General features: G+C 50.7%; 1 protein-coding gene across 1 annotated transcript; it reads left to right on the top strand.

Moving 5' to 3' along the window:
• The first annotated feature begins 1,117 nt into the window (after positions 1–1,117).
• Positions 1,118–25,297, top strand: LOC106731718 (uncharacterized). The gene is made up of 7 exons (XM_014571628.3): positions 1,118–1,676; positions 6,513–6,974; positions 7,692–7,810; positions 9,265–9,359; positions 12,490–12,623; positions 15,149–15,246; positions 24,913–25,297. Exons 1-6 carry the CDS (start codon positions 1,168–1,170, stop codon positions 15,243–15,245), a joined length of 1,416 nt encoding a protein of 471 aa, XP_014427114.3. The 5' UTR covers positions 1,118–1,167; the 3' UTR covers position 15,246; positions 24,913–25,297.
• The last annotated feature ends 1,648 nt before the right edge of the window (positions 25,298–26,945 follow it).

Here is a 26,945-nt window from a genome sequence, read left to right on the forward strand (position 1 = left end):
AGGCAACGCAATTTAACGGAAGCCGTTTGCAGTCCTTGCTGTTTGAGAAATTGAACTGGAAAGAAGGAATTGGAATTGACAGAGAACAATTAACACATCTTCACTTTGCTGACCACTTGTTTACTACTGGCAAAGGACACAGTGGAGCTGCAGAACAAATTGCAGCAACTGTGAACACTTTCACAGGGTATTGGATTGGAGGTGAACATGTCGAAGACGAAGTGGATGCAGAATGAGCATTGCGCCTCAGGAATCATCCCTGGAAATGGGAAAGTAATTGAGGAGCTCCACACATATATTTACATGGGTCAGCAGCCGAACAGAGACAACTCATTTGAAGGGGACTGCAGTAAGAGGAGAAATGGGCAGGTTTCAACAAAATAAAGCCGTCCCTAGCAGTGGATGAACTGCCCATGAAGAAAAGGAAAGAACTGTTTAACTCCACAGTTTTGCCAGCAGTGCGAATGGAGCGGAAAGCTCACCAATGACAAAAGCGGAGGATGAAAATGTTGCTGTCACCCACAGAGCCATGGGAAGGCAAATGGGTAAGATATCGCTCCACCATCACAGAGCGCATGGGGAACCCAGAAGGCATGTGGAAGTGACCAAAGTAGCGTGGGTGACTTACGACACAGAGCGGAGATGAACGGGGTCATGTGGTCTGCAGACGGACAACCTGCATTAGTGGCTGGCTTCCCCAGAGTCTGCTGGGCAGACTGAAAACGTGCTAGGCCAATCCCACGACCAAACTCTTTGGGCGTGAAGTGGAAGGGATGTGCTCAGAGCAAAAGGGAGTGGCGTGGCAGCGACTTGCCTTCCTGGAGGACGGACAAGGACAAGCCGGACAAAGGTGACAAAAATGATGATTATTATTTATTAAAGTCGCCCCTGGGAACCTCGCCCATGGGCCAGAACCCCATTGTGCAAGATGCTGCACAGACACAGGGCTAAGAGATGGTCCCGGCCCTTAAGTGCTTGCAATCTAAGTGCCCTTAATGCTAGGATATCTGCACCCCTCCCTTCCCCCAGGGACCTCTAGAACTCCTGGCAGTTTCTGAATGGTTGTTGGGGGAGGGGGGGTTTCAATTTGAATCGTTGGTTCTAAACGGTTGAGATACCTCGTCCCAGCTGCCTGGTGCACAGCCCTTCCCCCCGGGGCCGGAAGAAATGGATCCCCTGACTGTTCCCCGTGTGTCCAGCAGGTCCTTGGTGCTCCGGTTCTTCAGGAATCTCTTTGGGCTGAGGCAGAGCGGGCAGGAGCAAGGGGATGCTTGGGACCTAGAAGAAAACAGCTCCCTGGTGCCTGCTGTGGCCGATGCTGAATGCAGCCAGCCAGCTGGCACAGAGCTGAGGAGCCATCACCTGGACACGATGCCCCGAGGAGAGGCACCAGGCCACCACCTGGAGCTCCTCGGAGAACTGACGGACCTCAGTCTCGGGGGCACCCCTTCCAGCCATGGCAGGAGGTCCCCTTCTATGTCAGACCCCAGGGGCATGGAGATGGGAGGCTCCGGTGACTGGGCCTTGTCTGACCTCTCTGAGAGTGGTAGCTGCATCGACGCCAGTGTGGATGAGGAGAAGCAGGTCGCGGGAAGCAGGACAGGGGAGCCGTGTGGGCAGTGCTCTGGGACAGGAGATGCGGGAGGATCATTAGCTAAAGGATGTCCCATGGGGAGGTAAGATACTGGTGAGACAGCTGGCCTCATGGGGGTGGGGGGGCAGGGAGTAAGGATGAGGAGGCAAATCACACAGGATTGAATTAAAGACTCTGAAGCACTCTGGGCAAAGAGTGATAGAAATGTAGCCGTGTTAGTCTGGTGTAGCTGAAACAAAAAGCAGGACTATGTAGGACTTTAAAGACTAACAAGATGGTTTAATAGGTGATGAGCTTTCGTGGGCCAGACCCACTGCCTCAGATCAAATAGTGGAAGAAAATTGTTAGTCTTTAAAGTGCTACATAGTCCTGTTTTTTGTTTCTGGGCAAAGAGTAACTCCTGTGGCGTGAGTGGACTGAATCCTTCTGTTTGTGATAAGTCATAAGGACATTCACGGTCAGGCGGGGACACCTTCACCTCAGCTCTCTGTTTCCTGAATTCTAGTGGTGTGGAGCAGCGTTGTATGAACGCCGCTGTTGATTTAGCTTTTCAGCGAGTTCACTTTCTATTTCCTGGTTTCCGAGGTTTGAGTGCAGCTGACCTTGACATGTTGCCGGAAGGGCACAAAGCTGCTCCAAGCAATCTTATTTCTGCAGTAACACGTTTGTCGTCCCTGGCTCAGGCTAAGTCTACTCGGACGCTTTATTGTGCAGCAGCTTTCTGGCTCGGGTGTGGAAGAATGCCACCTGAATCGCAGCAAGTTACAGCCCTGTAAAGCGCCACGCAATAAAGTGGCCGAGTAGACTCCTCCCAGCACACTTAGGACCCCATATGGAGTGGTTTCCGTACTGCACCAGGAGAGCTCTCTCACTGCGCTCCTGCCATGTTCACATTGCTGTGTTAAAGCCCTGCTGAGGCTTTAAACTTTCAAGTGTAGATAAAGCCTCTTGAATACTGCGTACAGATGTGGTCACCTCCTCTCAAAAGAGAGATATTGTCATTGGAAAAGGTTCAGAAAAGGGCAATAAAAATGATGAGGGGTGCCATATGAAGAGAGATTAAAAAGACTTGGACTTTTCAGCTTAGAAAAGAGGAGGCTAAGGGGGGATATGAGAGAGGTCTATAAAATTATGACTGGTGAGGAAAAAGTGAATAAGGAAAAGTTATTTACTTATTCCCACAATATAAGAACTAGGGGTCACCAAATGAAATAAATAAGCAGCAGGTTTAAAACAAACAAAAGGAAGTTTTTCTTCACTCAGTGCACAGTCAACCTGTGGAACTCCTTGCCAGAGGATGTGGTGAAGGCTAGGACTTTAACAGGGTTCAAAAAAGAGCTAGATAGATTCATGGGGGTTAGGTCCATTGATGGCTAATAGCCAGGATGGGCAGGAATGGTGTTCCTAGCCTCTGTTTCTCTGGAAGTGGATGACAGGGAAGAGATCATGTGAGGATTACCTGTGTGTTCCCTCCTTCTGGGGCATCTGGTATTGGCCACTGTTGGCAGACAGGATACTGGGCTGGATGGATCTTTGGTCTGACCCAGTGTGGCCGTTCTTATGTTCTTAGGTTAATGAATGGCAGATCTGAGTTTTAGGCCAGAATTATTTTCCTCTTAAAATGTCCCATTCCTGTAAGAACACTAGTGTTGCTCTGCTAACGTGCACTGCTCTGGTGTTTGGCCACTCTGCTGTCCGGACCTGCTCTGAGCACCTGAGCTAGCAATTACTAAGGGTGTTTAAAATGCTTATTTGTGTAACCACTGAAAAATGTTAGCGGTTACACATTTACACGCAGGGGGCAGGCAGGAGGCTGTCAGCCTCCCTTGTCCCCGCTGCCTTTGATAGAGAGGCAGCAGTGCAGGGGCAGGCAGTTCCGTGAGAGACGATTTGCCAGGGAGCCAGCTTGATAGTCAGCTTCCCATATTTACCAGCTCCCGCTGGCCCCCTGCACTGCTGCCCCTATGGCAGGCAGCCAGGGACAGGCAGCTCTGTGAGAGCCGGCAGGTACAGGGAGCCAGCTTAAAAAACGACTCCCCACAGCCACCGGTTCCTGCCTCCCCCACTCCTTTGCTGCCTCTGATACAGAGGCAGCAAGTGGTGGTGGGGAATCCATGTAACCATCAGGATTAACCGATGAGCCCCAGCTTGTCAGTTAATCACGTAAACGAGTACACGCTAATATCCCTAGCAATTACACTGTTGCTATTGACATAGCAAGGGGGAGAGATGTGAGGGTAGATGCCAGTTTAGTCACAGCCTCCTAGAAAATGCACACATCGCTCAGTTACAATCGTGAGGTTTTCCTGTCTGGCTGTCCTTAGTCCAGTTCAGTGGCTGGAAACAAGGAGGAGAACTTGTATCAGCTGATCAGCCAGCTTTTCATGGGCCACCAGAACCCACACCTTGGGCCACCGAGGAGTTGTAAGAGACTCGGCCCTCGGCCTGTGAGTGTCCCAGTGATTCCCATCCTCAAAAGCTGTAATTCCAACATCAGGCATCGCCTCTCACTAGAAACATGAGCAGTCCAGGATGCCAGGAAATGGGTTTAAAAGTTGTAAGTGTGAAGAGGGCAGAGGTCCTGAGAGCGCTGGGAGATGGTGCTGACAGCTAAAGGTAACTGAGCTCATCAGGTGTTTGAGGTCCCATCTGCCATCTGTAATGTCTCGACAGTGAAGGGGGAGACAGTACAATGCAATTCCCCGCTGACCTGATCATGGCACGGTTTGGTTGTGCAGTGCAATAGGAATGAATTGTGCTGGAGCTCAGCACAGTCCAAGGCCTTTGCATGATTCAAGAACTCAGTGCTATTGCTGTTTGGTCTCCTTTTCATTGCAAGACTGATCTATCTTTTAACCCCTTTTTGGTGCTGTAACAGAAATCCTGCACACTGTGGCCCTGATTCTCCATTGCCCTGACGTTGCCGACTGATGTACACTAGTGCAAAGAGGGTGTGAGATGCTCCCAACAGAATGGCAGTGTTTTTCATTTCACTGTGCAAATGAAGGGGTGCAGGACTGTGGAGAATAAGGGTCCCTGAGTGTCACAATGCAGAGGGGACCTTAAAACAACTCTGGAAAAAGGTTGCCCTGCAAAAAAACTGCCTGCACACCAGCTGGGAACTAGGACTAGATCTACTCTAGAAAAGGTTTGTTGGTGTAGCTACATTGATGAATACTCTTAGGCTACGTCTACACTGGCATGATCTTGCGCAAGAACTCTTTCAGAAGAGAGCATCTACATTGGCATGTGCTTTTGCACAAGGGGGCTACGTCTACACTGGCCCCTTTTCCGGAAGGGACATGTTAATTTCAACTATCGTAATAGGGAAATCCGCGGGGGATTTAAATATCCCCCGCAGCATTTAAATAAAAATGTCCGCCGCTTTTTTCCGGCTTTTAGAAAAGAGCATCTACACTGGCCCTGATCCTCCGGAAAAAGTGCCCTTTTCCGGAGGATCTTATTCCTACTTTGAAGATCGGGGCTAGTGTAGACGCTCTTTTCCGGCTTTTCTAAAAGCCGGAAAAAAGCGGCGGACATTTTTATTTAAATGCCGCGGGGGATATTTAAATTCCCCGCGGATTTCCCTATTACGATAGCTGAAATTAACATGCCCCTTCCAGAAAAGGGGCCAGTGTAGACGTAGCCGAGATGTGTTTTTGCGCAAGAGCATCCATGCCAGTGTAGATGCTCTCTTGCGCAAGAAAGCTCTGATGGCCATTTTAACCATAGGGCTTTCTTGTGCAAGAAATTCATGTTGCCTGTCTACACTGGCCTCTTGCGCAAGAACAGTTGCACAAGAGGGCTTATTCCTGAGTGGGAGCATCATAGTTCTTGTGCAAGAAGCCCTGATTTCATACATTAGAACGTCAGTGTACTCGCGCAAGAACTCGCGGCCAGTGTAGACAGGTAGCAAGTATTTGCGCAAAAACGGCCGCTTTTGTGCAAGATCACACCAATGTAGACACAGCTTCTGACTATGTCTACACTTCCAGCTTTTGCTGGCAGAGAGTATGCAAATGAAGCGCTGATTAGCATTTTGTCATGCTTCATTTGCATACTCTCTGCCAGCAAAATCTGGCAGTGTAGACAAAGCCTTAGTGTAAAAGCAATTTGTACTAGCAAACGGGGCTTTTGCCAGGATTGCTTGTAGCAGTTTTCCGAGAGAAATAAGTTGAACTGGAAAAAATACTGTCACACCACCATAACTGCATCTACATTAGAGCTTTTGCCAATATAGAAAAGTTACCAAAACCACACCTCATCCACCATTGCCCCTCCTGTCAGGGAACCCAGTGGCTTGTAGATGGGAGACTCCGACAGGTTTGTCAACACTGCTGTGAGGCAACATGAATCAGCAAAAGTTTCTAATGTAGACTTGGCTTAGCTCATCAGTGGAACTGTACAGCCATCAGAAATACACTGCTTTCCTTGCTGTTTTACTGTTGCAAGTCATGAATTTTCTTCCGGCGGCCAGTGGAGCTCCTTCCTTAGACGATTCGCTCTAACAATACCTGCAGCAAAACTAATATTTTTAGTGTCCTTATTTAACCAGTATCCCCTTCTGGGGCAATTTGTCCTCATTTCCGCTGACCTCTCTTTTCCTTCTATCCTGTTGTAAGAGCTCAAAGTGGAGAGTCATCAGATCAATGCCAGAGGACTACAGAGAGGGTGGAGGGAATTCCATGTGAATAAGTCATCTTGCTGTGACTGAATGTTTCATGAGCACCCCTCCCTCCACCCCCACCCCCACCCCGCTTTTCTGCTCCATTCTCACACAGCAGCTCAACTTGATTGTTCTTCCACCTCCCCTCCAGAACTCCTGGGCAGATTTCAGTTTGAATCCCTCAACCCAAGATCCCCTCTTGCTAAGGCTGAGAGAGATGAATCCTCTGACCATTCCCCTTGTTTCCAACAGGCCCTCAGTGCTCCAGCTTGTTAGGAATCTCTTTGGGCTCAGGCAGAGCGCGCAGGAAGGCCCAGAAATCAGAGCAGATGCACAGGAGAGAGGGGACACCACGGACCTAGAAGAAAACAGCTTCCTGGTGCCTGACGTGGCTGATTCTGAGAACTGCCTGACGGCAGGCAAAGAGCTGACCGGCGACCACCCAACCCGTGAGCCCTGTGGAGATGCAACAGGCAACCAGGTGGAAGAGATCCTTGGAGAGCTGAAGGATATCAGTCTTGGGGACATTCCTTCCAGCCGCAGCAGATCTCCTACGCTGGACCCCAGTGGCATGGAGATGGGAGACTCCGGTGGCTTTGTCAATGTGGCTATGAGCAAAGAGAACAAAACAGCCCAGGATCCATGCTGCAGAATCTCTGCGAGGGAAGCAGAAAGGGTGGGAGAAGCTTCTGGTGACACAGGAACATGGGGAAAGTAAGTCTGGTTGTTAGCGACACAGGGCCAAATCCTGGCCTCCCTGAGATAGGTGGCCAAGCTCCCCAGAGCCCCTCCTACACAGAACAGTGGGACTGTTAAACGGGACAAGCATTCAGCCATCAGATAGTGGGGTGGGTTGTGGGTTGTCTCAGTAAATGTGGATTTGTTGTGGGCTTGTCAGTTCCTGAGCAGTGACCTTTTTTATAGAGGGCTACTAGTTTGGGCTTTCCAGAAGATCACTAAGCAGCAACATCTGAATTGTTCTTCCCTATTGCGTTTTGTGAGCTCCCGCATCTCCGCTGTCAGGCCCTGTCACCCACTGCGTCGGCTGTCAGTGCCAGCACAGACTAGCCAGGCTATAGACACTTCCTGCAACGTACAGTCACCGGGCTCCACTCCCAACTTTGTAAATGAAAGGGCCGGGTTCTGCTTCCAGCTATGCCAGTGTAAATGTGGAGTAACTCCAGTGTAAATCTGGACTAACTCCACTGACATCCAGGGAGTTGCTTTGCTCTTAACCTGGCATACACGAGTGATCAGTCCTTGGCCTCTTTAGGTCGAGTCCTTCAACAAGTGCAACAGTCAGTGCTGGTTGTAATGGGATCCACTGGGTGAAGACCTTGTCCTCAGGGCTGGCGGGAGGGAGCATGTGGTCATTTCAGTGCCATCCTGTTTGTGAGCACCCAACCATGCGTAACCATGTTCTGGGTTCAGGGATGGGATATCCCAGGTTCCGCATCCTGACGACGAAGGAATCACCCCGACGGCAGGACCCCTGGCAATCACCCCCGAGGAATTACATGCCAAGGAGGAGAGAGAGCACCTCCTGACAGGTGAGGAATGGCAGAGAGGCTGTAGGGAAAGGGAATCCCTCTTGATCCATTTGGGAACAACATCTCTAGAGCATTGCCAGGTATTCTGGTAGGTAGATTTCCAAATACCTCTGTCTACTCCTTCCCATCCATGCTGATCCCTGAATCCTGAGAACTCTGTTACTCAGTGCTGGACTGGGAAAGTCTCTGAGCTTGGTCCGATGGACATGGGGAGCAGATCTAGCTCTGGGGAGGAGGGGCCACCATGAATGAGTCAGAAGCAAGGTAGGAGCCCTTTCCATAGCCATGCATGGTCCAGCTGAGAAAGGCCCCTTTATCTGAGTCCATTAGTGATTCTTATCACTACACAGGCCTGTACGCAGGAATCTCTGTGTGTGTGTGGGTGCTTTTTTTGTAAATGTGTATCACAAGGGTGTGAATGCACCCCCCATGATCCCCAAGTAAGTGGAGAAATCAGCCCCAGCCTTCCCCCGGTCGGGCAGAGCATGGGGGAGGGAGGCTCAGGCGGTGCGCCGTTCTTACCTTCCCCTGGCCGGCCGCAGCATGCTTACTTGGGGGATCATAGGGAAGGGTGCTTTCACACCCCCTGTGTATGGGCCTGCTACAGTATGTGACCACCCTTTGTAACCCATTAATTTGATTTGCTGTTGTAACCCACACACCTCCTGGTTGTGGTTCACTATCCCATGTAGTGGCACTGAGTCCTCTTAGGGTGTGTCTACACTACAGAGAAGATCGAAGCTGCCGCTGTCGATCTTCCAGGGTTTGAATTAGCGGGTCCAGTGAAGACCATTAATTTGACGTGAGAGGACCTCTCCGGTCGACGCCAGTTGTCCTACTTCCACGAGGAGCAAGGGAAGTCAGAGGAAGAGTGCTCTCCCTTCGACTCTTCAGTGTGGACAGCGCCAAAAGCCGAGTTAAGCTACTTCAACTTCAGCTGCACAATTAATGTAGCTGCAGTTGCGTATCTTAATTCGACCTTGTCCCATAGTGTAGACATACCCCTTAAGAGAAAAAGAATGAGCTTGCTCTAAAGCCTTAGCTGAGAGCAGGGGCGGCCCGTGATGATGTCATGGCCATTGACGGCCATGCAGGCAAGGGCACTGATTGTGCCACCCCACCTAGGGTGCTAGCTGCTGCAACCGGCCTTGCACCGCTCCTGGCTGAGAGGCAGCTGGCTTTTAGCTCACATGGTAGTGGCTCATGCACAAAGCTCCATAGGTCCTAGGTTCAGTTCTGCCTGTCGGCATTACATTGTTATCCGTGTTCATATTCTCCCAGGGCCTAACACCATTCACTTCACTGAAGACATGCCAGCAAAGGGGTTGGCCCTGGATCAAATACCATACTACCATAATAGGACATGTATTATCCTGCCCCATTGGATAGTGTAAGGAGGTCCGATGAGACCGTTCAGAGGATTCACTGCTGTCTTTGGGGGGTTTTGTAAACAGAGGCTCTAAACGGAGGATCTCCCAAGGCAGGGCTGTCTCCGTGGAACAAACTCATCAACATGTGCAAGCAGCGACGGAAGCTTCCCATTCCTAAGGTTGGTTATATAACAGAGCTGCGGGCTAACCTAGTGGGGAGGTACATTCACTTTTACTTTACAAGCAGGGATAAGCACTCCCCCCTGTGGAAAAAGGACTGTACAGAAGTCAATTTGGGCCTTCCCTTTATTGCCTCATGCTAACCCCACAGACAGTTTGCTTTGCTTCCAAAGCAGAGATTTTTACATCATATCTTTGCAGTTCCTAATGCCGTAAACCCAACGGGGATGTGAAAATCCTGCTAGGTCCTCACTGCCTCTTTCATCCTTGGTAACTAAGATTCTGCTGTCCAGACCTAGCTATCTATATCTCCAGGCTGTGCCCCTGAAGTGGAACTGGGAATGACCTAGCACCTCTGCTGGATTATGTAACTGCTTATTGAGTGGTCCTGACAACACAGCTGGCCTCCCTGTTCCATTGTATTCAGGCTTTGGGATTCTATTCCCAGATCTGCTACTGACCCTCTGTGACCATAGGCATTTAACTTCTCTAGCCATCTGTAAGATAAGGATACCTACTGCCTAATAGAACTGTACTATGATGCTTAGTGTATCAAGGCCTATGGATGAGAGGAGGTGTGTCTGCAAAGTTTCTTTGCCTTCATTGACCGTCTTGTTGAAATGACGCCTTCATTTCCACAATTAATGTTCCAAACAGGAGAAGAGGAGGCACATTGACTCCATCTGATCCTTCTCTGAGGCCTTCAGTTCAAAACGTGGCCAAATTCATAGTACAATTCCCACCTTCCAGCATTACCTTCACTGAATATCATTGCAAGGTAGTTTGAGGGGTTCTGAGATGGAAGCGAGTGGTTTGGCCTCAGACAGACTATAAATAGGTCCAGGCGAGCCCAATTTCTTCTCTACTGCAAGGAGTGATGTATCTGGCCCTCTGAGCTCCACTCTTGTTCAGACACACACTTCTTTAGCTAGATTTCTAGGAACCGTCTTCAGCAATTATATGGCCCCTTTATCATAGTATCTGGGCACCTCACAGCACCCCTGTCAGGCAGAGCAATGCTACTCCCCACTTTTAATACATGAGGAATGGAAGAATAGAGAGACTACGTGACTTGGCCAAGGTCATTGACTAAGTCTGTTAGAGTGTGTCTACACAGCACAGTTATTTCGGAATAACGTTATTCCAAAATAACTATGCGAGTGTCTACACAGCAATTCCATTATTTCAAAATAATTTTGAAATAACGGACGGCTTATTCCAACGTCTGTAAACCTCATTCTATGAAGAATGATGCCTGTTCTGCAATAGCTATTTCAAAATAAGGCCTGTGTAGACGCTCCTCTTCTGCTATTTCGAAATAGCCCCTCGCCAAGGCCATTCTAAGTTATGCCTCCTGGGGCTTAAATCGAGATAGCCTGTCTGCATTAGGGGAGCCTGCCTTGGACTCATTTTAAGGCTTCCCTGTAGTGTGGACGTTCTATTTCGAAATAAGCTATTTCACAATAACTATTCCAGAATAGCTTATTCTGAAATAAGTGAGCCGTGTAGACGTAGCCTAACAGGGCTATTCAGTCCTAGGCCTGTTCTCTAGACACTGGGCCATCTTTTCTTTCCCGCCACCTTCCTCAATACTGTACATACTGTGCGGTACAGTATGTTTGTTCAGGCAAGAGACCCAATCACTTTAAAGCTGATATGGGAACTTGCAAAGCTGCAAGAAGTGAACTCAAGGTATCTGAGCTCAAGGCAGTTCAATAAAGACATTGTGTTGGAGTGTTTCTCTGCCTGGGTGCAACATAGTGAAGAAGTCAGACACAATTTCTGCTGCAATGCGGATTGTATTAAGACACTGTCTTCAAGCAGTGATCTGCAGTGCCACACAGCATGGAGAGGGACAAGGATTTTTAAATGTGGCACAGAAGCTGTCACAGATCAAAAGGTTTTTAATGTCAGCCAGCAGAACCACCTTACAAGATCTGAAGCTGTTTGACAAACTGGGGGAGGTAGGAATGTCCAGTGGTGAGAACAAGGGGCTGGGAGTCAGAAGATTTGACTTCTGTTCTGAACTTTGTCACTGAGTCTGTGTAACCCTGGGCAAGTCGTTTCCCCTCCCCCCCCATCTGTGCCTCAGTTTCCCCATCTGTAACAGGGATAATTATATATTCTACAATATAAAATCAGTTGCAATCCTTTGCTAGAGATCTCAGTATAGAAGGGCAGTGTATTCCAAGGTCAGCTCCTGAAAATACGTTCCTGATCCAAGTTGCAGTGTAGAGAACATCTCATAGAATCATAGAATCATAGGACTGGAAGGGACCTCGAGAGGTCATCGAGTCCAGCCCCCTGCCCTCAAGGCAGGATCAAGCTCCGTCTACACCATCCCTGACAGATGTCTATCTAACCTGTTCTTAAATATCTCCAGAGAGGGAGATTCCACCACCTCCCTTGGCAATTTATTCCAATATTTGACCACCCTGACAGTTAGGAATTTTTTCCTAATGTCCAATCTAAACCTCCCCTGCTGCACTTTAAGCCCATTACTCCTTGTCCTGTCCTCAGAAACCAAGAGGAACAAATTTTCTCCTTCCTCCTTGTGACACCCTTTTAGATATTTGAAAGCCGCTATCATGTCCCCCCTTAATCTTCTTTTTTCCAAACTAAACAAGCCCAGTTCATGAAGCCTGGCTTCATAGGTCATGTTCTCTAAACCTTTAATCATTCTCGTCGCTCTTCTCTGTACCCTTTCCAATTTCTCCACATCTTTCTTGAAATGTGGCGCCCAGAACTGGACACAGTACTCCAGCTGAGGCCTAACTAGTGCAGAGTAGAGCGGCAGAATGACTTCACGAGTTTTGCTTACAACACACCTGTTGATACAACCTAGAATCATATTTGCTTTTTTTGCAACAGCATCACACTGTTGACTCATATTCAACTTGTGGTCCACTATGACCCCTAGATCCCTTTCTGCCATGCTCCTTCCTAGACAGTCGCTTCCCATCTTGTATGTATGGAACTGATTGTTCCTTCCTAAGTGGAGCACTTTGCATTTCTCTCTATTAAACCTCATCCTGTTTACCTCCGACCAATGCAAGTCCCTTTCGTCTGTTCTCAATGCAAGTCCCTTTCGTCTGTTCTCACCTGTCCTCAACCTCTATTTCCCTGCAGCACCACCTCCAGGAAAACCCAGCTCAGCTGGGAATGAAAGAGGGCCCCACTCTGAATCTAACTTTGTATGAATTTGCAACATCTGAGCCTCATCTCATCTCTTCAAAATCCTCCACTACTACCCTAATCTACAGGTAAGATCCACCACTCTACTCTCTTTGACATAGGAGATAAGCAGAAAACACAGTCCTTGCTCAGACACAGTCCAAACTCACAAAGACTAAATGTATTTATAGGGCCATCCTTACCCATTTGCAGAATACACAGTTACTTAGGGCACCTAAGCACTTGGGGCACCACTGGGCCTTAATGTCCACCCACTTGGCCAACATTCCCTCTAATCTTTTCCACCCATATGTAAATTCTTTCCCTCCGTGTTCGGAATACATTTTTCCATGTGCACTGAGGCCTGTGCAAATGTGCACCACCATTAGAAACAAAAACCCAGCTCTGGACACTCTGCTAATCAGCTGGGCAGCATTGGAATCTCTCCTGAGCAGCCACACAAGTGCCCAGCTTACAGGAAACACTGCTCCTGGCTCTTCCTATCCCTGTTCTGTGGCTCTGCTTCCTCCAGAAAGGATCTAGTTCACTTACAAGTGGCAAAGCCTGCCAGTGCTGTTAGCAGAACACTGAACCGGGGAAAGAGCCAGTCAAGTGGTCATGAAGTCATTGTATAGGCATTTTCCAGCCCCAGGTGTGTGCTGTCAGTTTCTGAATGTACTGTGTTCATCTAAATTTTCACTAGTGAAGATTATACAATCACACCTCTAAAAATTGTTGTCCTACCCTGGCTGCTGTTGGGCATTGGGGCACCAGTTTAATGGTTCTGCATGGGGCCCCATAAACCCTAAGCACAGCTCTGTGTATTTAAGAATGTTTCAGAGCAAGCAATGCGTTTACCAGTTGAAAGTGCTGACCTGGAAGCCAAAGCCTGGTTAGACCTTCTGTGACCACAGGATGGCAGCGTCTGACTTAAAACCAAGCCAGGGCTAAAAATGTCCAGGACAGATGAGGCGAAAGTTTGAACAAACAGGGTCTGTTAGGAAAATGCAGGACAATGTAGCACTTTAAAGACTAACAAGATGGTTTATTAGATGATGAGCTTTCGTGGGCCGGACCCACTTCCTCAGATCAAATAGTGGAAGAAAATAGTCACAACCACATATATCAAAGGATACAATTTTAAAAAATGAACACATATGAAAAGGACAAATCAAATTTCAGAACAGAAGGGCGATGGGGGGGGGGAGGTGAATGTTTGTGGGCTAATGATATTAGAGGTGATAATTGGGGAAGCTATCTTTGTAATGGGCAAGATAACTAGATCCTTTGTTTAGACTCAGATGTAAAGTTTTGTGGCAGAAGATATGTAAATCGCAAATTTGCATATCTCCTGCAGATCCTTTTTCCCTGGAGAGGTTTTGCTGTTAAAAAGCCCCATGTAGATGGGGCAATTTGTCAGAAAAAAACCCTTTTGCACAAGATCCTGTCAACCTCATTTTTTGAGGAATAAGGGATCTTGAGCAAAAGGGTTTTTTTCCTACAAATTTAGGCTTTTTAGTGGCAAAACCTCTTCCACAAAAAGGATCGGCAGAAGTTATGCAAATGAGAGTGCGATTTGCATATCTTCTGCCACGAAAAACGGCAGTGTAGACATAGCCTTAGAGAGGGGGAGATTCATCTCCAAGCCCATACGAGCCAAATAATCGATTTCCTAAAACAGACCAAACTAGCATCTCCCCATGGACATTAGTGAAAAACTATCAGGGTCTTCAAAAACACGAAGGACAAGATGGCATCATATAAAACGAGGCTTGGTACCTCTCCCCTTACAGCGGGGAGTCAGCAGTGCCAACCAACCAAAGGGGGGGCTGCAGGGCTGGAATGCCAGCGCTGGCTCCATGATGTTTGAAGAGGGAGCCCAGAGCTTATGTTCCTGACCCTGCAGTAGCTCCTGAAGGCCCTTACTAATGCAGGTGAGGTGATTGGTGCCTTCAGTTGCTCTCCGGGCTGTGGGACACTCTGACCTCGCTGCTTAATAGGCGTATTGTCTGTTACGTGTTATTGTATCTATGACCAGTATCGGAAAGCTGGAGCATGCTCAGTTTGAAGCGTAAAGGTGATGCACACTGATTAGCTCTGCTCTAGCTCCCTGAATTGTTTCTGGCTCCGCTAGCTGGCAGCAAGATTATGAAGCCTGCGCAGGTGTAGAATGTTCACTTTTCGAGCAGAACGGTGCCCGCACGCAGACCGTGGCTCCAATTCCGTTGGGAGGTACAGCGGTGCACATCCGCAATCCTGCGCTGGACTGCAGCGGTGCACATTCCAGTTCTCAGTGCACAGGACCAGAATTTGGCTCTGTGCCGCTTCTGTTTAGCACATTCAATAGCTGTCATGTTTGTTGCTGGCGGCAGTATGTTCTAATGGCTGCGAACAGGGAGGGAGCCAGGGCCCCTGGGTTCCCTTCCCACCTCTGCTACTTAACCTCATCTGCGAGTGGGGCTAATACTTCGTTTGCAGAGGATTTATGAGGCTTCATCCACCAACTGTGTGGACGATGCTAGACAAGGGCAGAGTGTTTTTCCTAGTCGCTTTAGAGCTTGTGTGGTCAATGCCAGTGTTTGCCTCTCCTGATTCGCTTATTTCTCCAATCTAGGCTTCCTGATGCCGGAGCTGAAGAAACTGCTGGCCACTTTGGCAGAACCCAGCTAGACCTGAGGGCAAATGGACTGGGAACACCTGAAGAGGACTGAGGTCAGTTAAGAACAGAAGAACATTCTGGGCTGGGTCAGCGACAGCCCTCAGGCGCACTGTGAGATTGTGTGCTGGTGCCCTACACCTTCCCTTTTCCCACTGGGCTGCTGGGCTCTGTGTCCATCCAGTTAAACTCAGTGAGAAACGGCTCTTCTGTACGTGGAGTTGTGAGTGTCAAAATGCCAGGCACACGCCTCGATTTTATAGGCTGACTGCACTGCTGGGGGCGTGGTGTAATGCGCGGCTACATGCCGTGGTGAAAAGCAGGCTGCGCCCACATCGTGATGTCTCTCTATGCCTCAGTGAAAGGCTCCGACGGGGGGACAGTGAGAAAAGGCCCCTTTCTCCTCTGCCTGCCCCTGCAGTCTTTCCCTCACTGCAGGAGGCTTTTCCTGGAGTGGGGAGCGACTCCGGTAGCAGGGAGGCAGTGGGACATGCTACTGCCGAATGTTACAGTGTAGCTGGGGGAGGAGCTGCTTGGCTTGTGAAGAGCCGCATCATTCCAGACATACCATGAGACTCAGTTTTCTACTGCTGGTACACATCTGCACATGCCTTGGTGCACATAACAAAATGGATGGGAAACATTAGAGGGAACATTGCTCAGCTCTCCTAAGCTGCGCCTCACTTCTGCATCGCTCTTGATATCTATGCTGGCAGGGCTGCTGGGTGTATACCTCACATGCCCCCATACGGAGCGTGCAAGGTAGATGCGCCCATTTTAGAGGATCTTGTCTGCCCTCCTCAGGAGCTTATATTGCACTAGTTCTTCTTCGAGTGGCCCCGTGGGTGCTCCACTCTAGGTGTCGGGTCCGTCCCGGCGCCACTGATCGGAAGATTTCAGAGCCATACCGGGCCGGGCCGCGCATGCTCTCTGCGCTGCTGGTCGTTCGCGCCCTTTCCAACGATCGCGGCTCGGCCCCCCCGCCAGTTCCTCTCAACCGTCCTCGGTTGCTGACGGAAAAGGCGATCTCTCTGCGGTCGCTTGCCTTGTTCTCCTAAAAAAAAAAAAAAAAAAAAACCATAGTCTGTAAATAGTTTGATTTTTCCTGTAGTTTAGTTAGTTATTAGTCTTTGTTAGTTAATTAGAAAGGAAACAGAACATAGTTAGTCAGTTGCGCGCTGAAGCGCTTTTTACTGGTCAGTTTCACCGCCATGTCCGGATCACCCGGCTTTAAGCGGTGCGGACAATGTAAAGAGGCAATGCCTGCGTCTGATGGGCATAGTCTCTGTTTTCGTTGCTTGGGGGAGTCTCATATACCAAGCAAGTGTGCCCACTGTTCTAAATTGACTCCGAGGGCAAGACGAGACAGGGATCTCCGCCTCAAACTCCTGCTCTGCGACAAGGCTCTTCAGCCATCAAACCCTCTGCAACAGGAGTCCTCACAAACCCCAAAAAGAAGGGCAATATCTCCTGCAGCAGCCGGAGCGAAAAAGAAAAAAGCCTCCCCTGCCCGATCCCTGCCAGCGGTCCCTCTTCCCCCGGTGAATCAGGGAGACCGGGGATCGGACAACAGCCGCTCCGCGGCTAAGTCAATTTCCCAGCCGCGCTCTGCAAAACAGGGCAAGCATCGCACTGCGTCTGCCCCACCGCCAGTCTCCCCTCTCCATAGGGAGCACGAGCGGGATCCGACTCCTTCGGGGAGTAAGCGGCCTCGGCTAACAGCGCCGCCGGATAAGTCATCGTCCCCGGAACGGCGGGACATGCTGGGGTCAGCAACGGAGTCGGCTGCCCAAGCGGTCAACGAAGCGGTGCCGCTTGCCGTTCCGCGGGAACGCGCTCCTTCGGCACCAGACAGACGGCACCGGGAGAACCCGGCACCGCAGACCGAGGACCCGGTTCCGTCAAGGCAGCCGGCACCGGAACCTGTCAGCGGCCCCGCAACACACCCGGTGCCGCAGGAGTCATCTGCATCGGCACCGAGAGAGTCATCGCAATCAGCTAGGCTGCAAACAGCCTCTCCTTCTTCTCATGAGTCACGCTCCCCATCTGTTAGGGAGGTTTATCGCAGCACAGCAAGACACTCTGCAAGTGCTAAAGGGCATTCATCAGCCCATGCACGGGCATCTGGGAAGTCGATCCCTAGGGATCATTCCTTGTCTCCCTCTCCTGTGCATTCAACATACCCTTCCCCACCTCAGTACTCGGGATCGGGGAGAGTACCTTACTACCCAAGACATAGGTCCTCACGGTCCCCGCAACGAAGATCTTCCCACTATTACAGAAACACATCTCGTTCTCCGAGTTACTCTCCTCCAAGGTCTCACCATACTAGACATGGTAGCAGATATGCATCCAGGAGACCATCCCCTGATTCTGTTTATCGTTACCACAGGGGTTATTACACGGGTAGGCAGGACAGATCACCGTCCCACTCGTGTTCCTGTTGTTGCCGTCAATCATCTTACAGGCGCCATTCACAACCGGCCTCTGAGCATCGGCGCTCGCAGTCACCCAGACCACCTCCTAGTGCCACCTCAATTTCGGTCCTGTCGGAGCCTGAAGAGGGCCAGATATCGGACACAGATGATCGGCCTCCACAAGCTTCGTCGCAGGATGCCCAGTCTTCTTTCCCCGACGACGCGATTTTTGCTATGGACTCCTCACCACCAGATGACACCAGAGAGTTTCAGGACCTCTTTAAAAGGGTAGCACAATCACAGGAGGTTCAGTTAGCGGACGTGAACGTGAAGCAATACAAGTTACTGAAGAATTTACACCCTAGACAGCAATCTAAGGTGGCTTTACCGCTGGACGAGGCTATCCTGGAACCAGCCACAGAAATTTGGAAGACGCCGGCTTCCACTACTCCATCCTGCAAGCGAGCAGAAAAGAGATACTTCATATCTTCTAAGGGTGCTGAGTTCCTTTTCACTCACCCTCAGCCAAACTCGTTGGTTGTGGATGCAGCTCTTCAGAGAGCTAAGAACCCGCAAGTAAGAAACTCGGCAGCAGACAAGGACGCAAAGAGATTGGACATATTCGGCAGGAAAGTGTACTCCTCTTCAACTCTTCTCCTCCGGATTGCAAATTACTCAGCGTTGCTCTCCAATCATAGTTTTGACAACATTGCAAAATTGTCAGAAATTGCTCAGCGAATTTCCGAAACGGACAAAGTACTTCTCCGAGCTATACTGCAAGAAGGCTACGCATGTGCCAGAGCAGGCTTGCAAATCGCCATGGATGTGGCGGACACAGCGGCTCGATCAATCGCAACAGCAGTTTCCATGAGAAGAGCTTCATGGCTTGCGACCGCTGCCGTACCGAAAGAATTACAGTCTAAGGTCGAGGATCTTCCGTTCGACAGAATCAAGCTGTTTGCGGAGAAGACGGACGAGGTGCTCCACACGGGTAAAGATTCCCGGGCTACCTTACGTACCCTCGGGATGTATGTTCCACCTTTCCGTCGTAAACGCTATTTCCCATTCCAAAGACGTTACGATTACCAGTTCCGCAGACAACAAAACCGTCCATACGATCAGAACCGGTCCAAGCAAAGGACACAGCGCAGACGCCCTCAGCCACCCAGGGTGAATAACGCAGGAGCACCCAAGCAGCAAGTTTGACTTTCAGGTCAAGGGCACGCCGGTCGTTCCGGTAACAGTCAGAGGCACCACTCCCATCTTCAAACATCGGTTGCGACCCTACTACCATCAGTGGGTGGCCATATCATCGGACAGATGGGTGTTGGAAGTGATAAAATTCGGACTCACCATCCCATTTACATCCCTCCCTCCTCCTACCCCTCCCACCCCGTCCCTTTTCAGGGACCCTTCTCACGAGGCCCTCCTAAAACAGGAGGCCTATCGCCTGTTGGAAATCGGGGCAATAGAAAGGGTCCCAGACCAATTCAGGGGAAAAGGATTTTATTCAAGGTACTTCCTGACTCAAAAGAAAACAGGGGGTTGGAGACCCATACTCGATCTACGGGAGTTAAACCGTTATCTGCGAAAGCAGCGGTTCAAGATGGTAACTCTGACTACAATAATCCCTTCTCTAGACACCGACGACTGGTTCGTAGCCCTCGACCTCCAAGACGCCTACTTTCATGTGGCCATACACCCGGCGCACAGACGTTTCCTGCGATTTGTTATAAACAACGAGCACTTTCAATACTGTGTCCTCCCGTTCGGGCTGGCTTCAGCTCCAAGAGTCTTTTCAAAGACGCTTGCCGTGGTCGCCGCCCATCTTCGTCGTCTCGGAGTCATCATATTCCCTTACCTGGACGACTGTCTCATAAAGGGAAGGACGGCACAAGAGACAACTCAAATGCTTTCAAAAGTCATAGAGACTTTCAACTCACTCGGGTTGATAATAAACGAACAAAAATCCACGCTTATTCCAACTCAAAACATAAAGTTCATAGGAGCGGTTCTCGAATCCCGCACGGCGAGAGCATACCTGCCCACGGACAGATTCCAGGCAATAAAAGACCTGGTCAATCTTCTCCAAAAGACCACAACAATCTCAGCACATACTTGCCTGCGATTGCTCGGCCACATGGCGGCGGCCACCTTTGTAGTCCCGCATGCACGTCTCCATTTAAGGAACTTACAGCACTGGCTGTCAACGGTGTATGTCCCCATGAGACACGACATACGCAAGTTGGTTACTCCTCCATCCCACGTACACAGGTCCCTCCGATGGTGGACGAGCCCATTAAACATCCTCACGGGAGTACCGTTTCACCAACCTCAGCCATCGGTTCAATTAACATCGGACGCTTCACTCATCGGATGGGGTGCTCACATGAACGGAGAGCGCATCCAGGGGCAATGGTCTCACACCGAGAGGCGTCTTCATATCAACCAGCTAGAGTTGAGGGCGATCTTTTTGGCATGCAGACACTTCCTCCCCAGTCTGAGAGGCAAAACAGTCAGGGTGCTGACAGACAACGTAGCGGCGATGTACTATATAAACAGGCAGGGAGGGGCAAGATCACGTTCCCTATGCGCAGAAGCGGTACGATATTGGAACTGGTGCATACAGAACAACATAAGCATAACAGCGTCATACTTACCTGGCATAGCCAATGTCATTGCCGATTCCCTCAGCAGATGCTTTCCCACGGACCACGAGTGGGAGCTGAGGCTGGACGTACTCCAGGGAATCTTCTGCAGATGGGGAACACCCCTGGTAGACCTTTTTGCGACGTCTGTCAACAAAAAGTGCCGCCTCTTCTGCTCCAGGGCGGGGATCGGCAAAGGATCCCTCGGCGATGCGCTCCTGACCGATTGGAAAAAGTCGCTACTGTACGCTTTTCCACCAACAGTCCTCATTCCCAGAGTGATAGAGAAAATCAGGACGGAGAGGGCGACAGTAATTTTAATAGCACCAGCCTGGCCGAGGCAGGCATGGTACCCATTCCTACACAGGATGTCACTTCGAAAGCCATGGCCTCTGCCCTTGTATCGAGACCTCCTCTCTCAAGATCGGGGGGCTCTTCTTCACCCCAAACTAGAAACATTGCACTTGACAGCGTGGCTCCTAACTGGCTTACGCTAGATGAAAACCTCTGTTCAAGCCAGGTCAGGTCCATATTGATACATAGCAGGAGGACATCTACGCGAAATACTTACCTGGCAAAATGGCGTAGATACTCTCTCTGGTGTCTCCAGAATAACGTTCAACCATTGACTGCTCCTCCACAACACATCCTCGAGTACATCCTTCATCTCCGAAATGCTAAGCTTTCTCTGGCATCCCTCAGAGTTCACCTAGCAGCCATCAGTGCCTTCCATCACCCGATACAGGGTTATTCGGTGTTCTCTCACCCGATGTTAAAACGATTCCTAAAAGGTCTAGCCAATATGAGCCCACCTCGAAGGCCGCCTCCTCCGTCGTGGAACCTCGACCTGGTTCTCGATACAATTATGTATCCCCCATTCGAGCCTCTGGCGTCTGTATCTTTACAGATGCTAACCATGAAGACCGTCTTCTTGCTCGCTATGACTTCAGCTCGTAGAGTTAGTGAGTTAGGGGCGATAATGGCAAACCCCCCCTTTACTTCTTTCTCGAAGGACTTGGTAACGTTACGTCTACACCCAGCGTTCATACCCAAAGTAGCTTCATCTTTTCATATCAATGAACCGATCGTCCTTCCTTCCTTTTACCCTAAGCCGCACTCCTCAACGAGGGAAGCCCTGCTACATACACTGGACGTTAGGCGGGCTCTTTCATTTTACATAGACAGAACCCGTCAGTGGAGACGAACAGATAGACTTCTAATATCGACAGCGAACCGATCTAAGGGTACTGCACTTTCCACTCAGCGCATTGCCAAGCTTATCACTCTGTGCATTACCACATGCCACTCCATTCGGGATAAACCCTTGTCTTCGCAGCCGCGAGCACACTCGACTAGAGCAGTGGCGACATCTACAGCCTTTGCCAGAGGAGTTCCTTTAGCCGATATCTGCAGGGCAGCCACTTGGGCTTCCAGCTCGACATTTATGAGGCATTATGCTATAGTTCAGAAATGGGGGGCGGACCATTCAGTAGCTTCCGCTGTCCTTTCAACAGTAGATCCTAAGTAACCCGGAGCGCTTTTAGTTCCGACTACTGCTTTATAGTCACCTAGAGTGGAGCACCCACGGGGCCACTCGAAGAAGAAGGGGAAGTTACTCACCTTGTGTAGTAACGATGGTTCTTCGAGATGTGCCCCGTGGGTGCTCCACGTCCCGCCCTCCTCCCCGCTCCGGGTTGTTTTCTGTCTTTCTCTTCCAGAGACCGAGCGGTGAGAGGAACTGGCGGGGGGGCCGAGCCGCGATCGTTGGAAAGGGCGCGAACGACCAGCAGCGCAGAGAGCATGCGCGGCCCGGCCCGGTATGGCTCTGAAATCTTCCGATCAGTGGCGCCGGGACGGACCCGACACCTAGAGTGGAGCACCCACGGGGCACATCTCGAAGAACCATCGTTACTACACAAGGTGAGTAACTTCCCCTTACCCTGGGGAAACCCAAAAACGTGGGTTAAACTAAAGCATGTCAGTCCTCAGCAGAATGAACTGTTGCATGCCCAGCTAGAGAGGCAAAGCGAGCAAGGTACTCCCAATGGAATGGTGGGGGGTTGGTTAGGTGGGCCATGCCCACATGGGGTATGCTTTTCTGGTCATGTCAGCTGTCTAGGCAGCAGCACTCCTGGGTTCTCCTCCTGCCTTTGCTGCTGCTGACTGTGTGACCAAGCTATCAGAAAAGGAGCTTTCACGTTAGGCTCTAAGCCCCTTTTAGGCACTGGGTAAATGACCTGATTTTCAAAGGTTCTGCATGCTCAGCAGCTCCCCCTGCAGTCCATGGGAACTCAGCGCTTATGAACATCAGGCCATTGATTTTCAGTGGTTCTCAACATTGTGCCCATGGGCGCCTTGGCGCCCACTGGGCCATTTCTGTGCACCTGCCGACTGATCGGGGCCGGCTCCGCCCCCGAGCGCGCAGCACAGGGGCGGCGCCAGCCCCGGGCATGCAGCACATGGGCAGCCCCGCCCCCGGGCGCACGGTGCATGGGCTGTGCCAGCTCCGGGAGCGTGGCGTATGGGCATCCCCACCCCTGGCCACGAGGCACAGGAGCGGCGCCAGCCCCGGGCGCATGGCGTATGAGCAGCTCCACCCCTGGGCGTGCGGCACAGGAGTGGCGCCGGTCCCGGGAGTGCGGTGCATGGGTGGCGCTGGCTCCAGGCATGCGGCGTGTGCGTGGCCTTGCCCCCGGGCGCATGTGCAGCTCCACTCCCGGGTGCCCGGCGCGTGAGTGGCCCCACCACCGGGCGCCCAGCAGCCCCAAAAGGTTGGGGACCACTGATTTAGATGATTAGATTTTGGACTTTGGTCGGGAGCAGGGTTCTCTGGAAGCTGAAGATTTGGGCAACTACCCAGGAGAGATTCAAAAGCCGCCCACAGATTAGCAGAGAACCAGCCCAGAGCTGGCAGCATGTGTTTCTACTGGTGGTGCACATCCACACATGCCTCAGTGCACATAACAAAATGTATTCTGCACATGGATTGAAAAAAATAAGAGGAAACATTGCTCAGGAGTGTACCTTTCACCCCATTTATTAAGATCCTGGATTTAGTGCAGTGTTTATAAAATGCTTAGAGGTCCTGGGATGAAGTGCAGCATGCTAGAACATAATTGGCGAAAGAAGCCACCAGTCCCCAGGAGCAGGAAGTGTGGTGAATTTTCAAACATCAGTCTCACAAGACACCGTGCTTGTGGTTCACTGTCACTCGCCGAGCCTAAGACCAGAGCGGGCATGGCTCAGCAAGTGCCCTTCCAAAGTGAGGATGGCTGGAAGTGGGGACGAAGCTACTCCCTACCCCTCTGGAGTGCAGCAAAGCACAGCACAGCACCCTTGGGCCCACCCCACGGCCCTGGGTGGGTGGGCGGGCGGGTGTGGAATCCTGGGGCGGGTCTTGTTTCTCGCTAGAGCAAAGTACGGTTGTTTGTCTTTTCTCTGGGAGCTGCACTGGGGGGAGGGGAAGCACCCAATTATCATTTTAAAAACCTCCTGCGGAGGCGGCTTCTTTGCCTTGTCTCATCCAGAACGTTGCATTTAGGGTTTTTTTCCTCCAGAGTCTGGATGTGGCTGGCTCGCTGTGTCATGCGCAGGCAGCACCAGTTTGCTTAAGTGCTTGTGATGGCACCTTGGGACTTGCTGCTAAGGACGATTATAGCTCCCTCTGCCCCTCCTCTGCCCCAGCCAATCAGTGCTCTTCCTCCCCTCCTCCAAATTGTGCTGCAGGAGTGCTGTGTGATCCTGACACTGCGTGCAGGCGCTGTGCCTGTCCTCTGAGGCTCTTTAAGGGCTTTGCGCACAGTAATTAAGCCAATGAGGTGGGTAGGTGTGATCTGAATTAGGTAAATTGAGGCACGGAGGTTAATGGTCTGATTTCCAGGGACTCAGAAGCCAACAAGGACTTGCTAGTGTTGGCAGCTCTGAAAGTGAAGCTATTTAGTGTCTAAGACAACAAGCTGAGTTTGGGGGGCTAGAACCCAGAGCCCTTCCACATGGGCTCTCACCGTCAAGAGAGGAGCTGGGGGGCAAGCCCAGGAAGGGCCAGGAATGAGTACCAGACCAACCAGAGGGAGAGGAACCCTTGGGCCTTGTCAGTCCCAGTAACCGTCTAGATTCCACACTCGTTCCTGGCCATAGCGTCAGGGCCCAGTGCTGGGAATGCCTGCGCCGTATCAACACTGGTACTCAAGCCCCTGCTCATCACAGCTGCTAGAGTGAAATGGCAATGGACGGAGAGGGACATGAAGAGCCATGGGGAAGGGGAGCGACTCTTCAGCTGGGGCTGAAACGAGCTGGAGGCAGTGAGGGTCTGGGAGCCGGCCCACCTGGCAGAACATGTAGAGGAGAAGGCTCTTGCCCCTGTAATGGCAGGACTATGAGAAGGGAGGGGCGAGGCCTTTGGTGGAGAAGCAGAAGGGGAAGGGAGGAGACTACAGATTCACAGACCTCCAGGCCAGAAGGAACCATCTCAGCTACCTCCTGCACACCACAGGCCAGGAACCTACCCCAGCAGAGACTGGCCCTCAGACAAGGATCCACTTCTCAGTTCCCTGGTGTGCCAGGAGCCAGTGGGGCTGGGCAGCAGGCTTAGATATTGGTCAGACTGCTCTGCATTTGTCAGTATGGGGCTGTAACACGCTTTCTCTGCCCTGGCCAGAGCCTGCTCCTAGAAGAGGTGGGACAGTGGCCCCAAGACCAAGATGCTGTTTTGCTCACAGTGAGTCTGCAAGCCCCCTTCATCTAGCAGAGGAAGAAGAAGAATGAAGATTCAGACCTGTTCTTTGGTCCCCACCAGGCTGCGGTCTGGGACAAGGGCTGTTAGCAGCAAACACATTCCTGTCTCCTCAGGCAGTGTCTGCCTTCCCCCTTCGAATGTCTATCCCCTGGTCTTCTCCCTTCTCAGTCCCGCCCCCCACCGAGGGATGCCTCTGCCTGTCCTAGACTAGCATCCTCTGTATTGTTAGTGTTTTGCGTTGATTGATTGCGTTCAGCTCCCCTTACACGCACAGTCCTCCCTCCTTATTAAAGGGAGTTCTGTGTTGGATTAAGTTCCTTCTTGGTTTATTTGGCTGCGTCTCGACTCTGTGTTCAAAAAAATCATTTAGAAAATCACAGGGAGTGTCAAGCTGGACACATTTCTCCTGCCTTCCCCACTCATGGGTGAGGTCAGAGAGGAGAAAGGTCTATCGTTAGGTTATCTAGTCAAGTGTTTCTCAACCAGTGGTATGAGTATCCTTAGGGGTACTCGAGAGAAGACTGGGGGGTACATCAACACAACCAAAATTTGGAGAAAACTGAATTTTTGTTTTAAGTTTTATAGCGCTTTCTTATTTTTGTACTTTTTACACTTACAAATTTCATCGCCCGCCCGACCACCATTAAGTTGTTTAAACAAATGTGTTGCAATGGTAGGAAAAAAATGGTGTGTCTGAAATCGGTAGGTACTGGGGGTACTCATCATTTTTTTTTAAAAGGGGTACTAGGGGTACTTTATAAAAAAAGGTAGAGAAACACGGATCTAGTCTGCTTCCTCGCCATAGCAGGGTTGATACAGAGCAACTCATAAGAACATAAGAACGGCCGTACTGGGTCAGACTAAAGGTCCATCTAGCCCAGTATCCTGTCTGCCGACAGTGGCCAGCACCAGGTGCCCCAGAGAGGGTGGACCGAAGACAATGATCAAGTGATTTGTCTCCTGCCATCCCTCTCCAGCCTCTGACAAACAGGCCAAGGACACCATTTCTATCCCCTGGCGAATGGCCTTTTATGGACCTAACCTCCATGAAATTATCTAGCTTCTCTTTAAACTCTGTTATAGTCCTAGCCTTCACAGCCTCCTCTGGCAAGGAGTTCCACAGGGTGACTCCCGTTCACTTTGGTAGAAAAGAAGACAGGGCACCACTTTGCAGAGTGAGAGATGTGTCCTACCTCCCCATTTGCTGCTGGGTTTCGGGATGACAGAAATCCCATCCCTCTTGCTATGGGGACCTCCAGCTCTGTGCTGGTTGGAGTCCCTACTGTCAGCCATGTGCCACCATTGCTGGTCAGCCAGCCACGCACAGGCTACTGTGGCTGATGGTGTCAATGAATCCCAAAGGGAGATGACAGCTGAGCACTCTTCATCCTGCACCTCCACTCCCTGTGTTAGCAGCGCTGGGCACTTCAAATAGCGACCTTGGGCAAGTGTTCTCCAAACTCTGCCTTGGCTCTTCCGGACAGGCTGTGTGAGCGGAGCCGCAGCAGCTGTTGGCAGCCAAAGGCCCTTGCTAATCTGGGAATTCTATGACAGGAAGCACACGCCCAGCCAACCTGCCAGAAGACAAAGCCTATAATGTACACCCCGGTCCCAGGGGTGTTCCTGTGCTGAGCTCTGGCTCTGTGTGACTGTTTCCCAGCCCCTAGCACATGTTGATTTATTTCCCAGGGCTCCACAGAGGCTAGGGTACAAGACAATTGTGCACCTGCTTTTGCCATGCAGCTGTGGATGCAGGACTGCTGTGCTCCAACTTGGACAAGACGGCCAAGATGTACAGTGCAGAAGACTGGCTGTTTCTGTTAGGCCCTGCCTCTAAAACAGGGTCCATCTATTCTATGATGCTGCAGAATTTTCCAGACACCATCCCTCACTGAAGAATCATGCTCCAACATCTAAAATGTCAGTGATTTCAAAATATCTAGCTGAGTTGTGAG

This window comes from Pelodiscus sinensis, chromosome 27 (genome assembly GCF_049634645.1).
Source record: "Pelodiscus sinensis isolate JC-2024 chromosome 27, ASM4963464v1, whole genome shotgun sequence".
Classification (NCBI taxonomy): Eukaryota; Metazoa; Chordata; order Testudines; family Trionychidae; genus Pelodiscus; species Pelodiscus sinensis.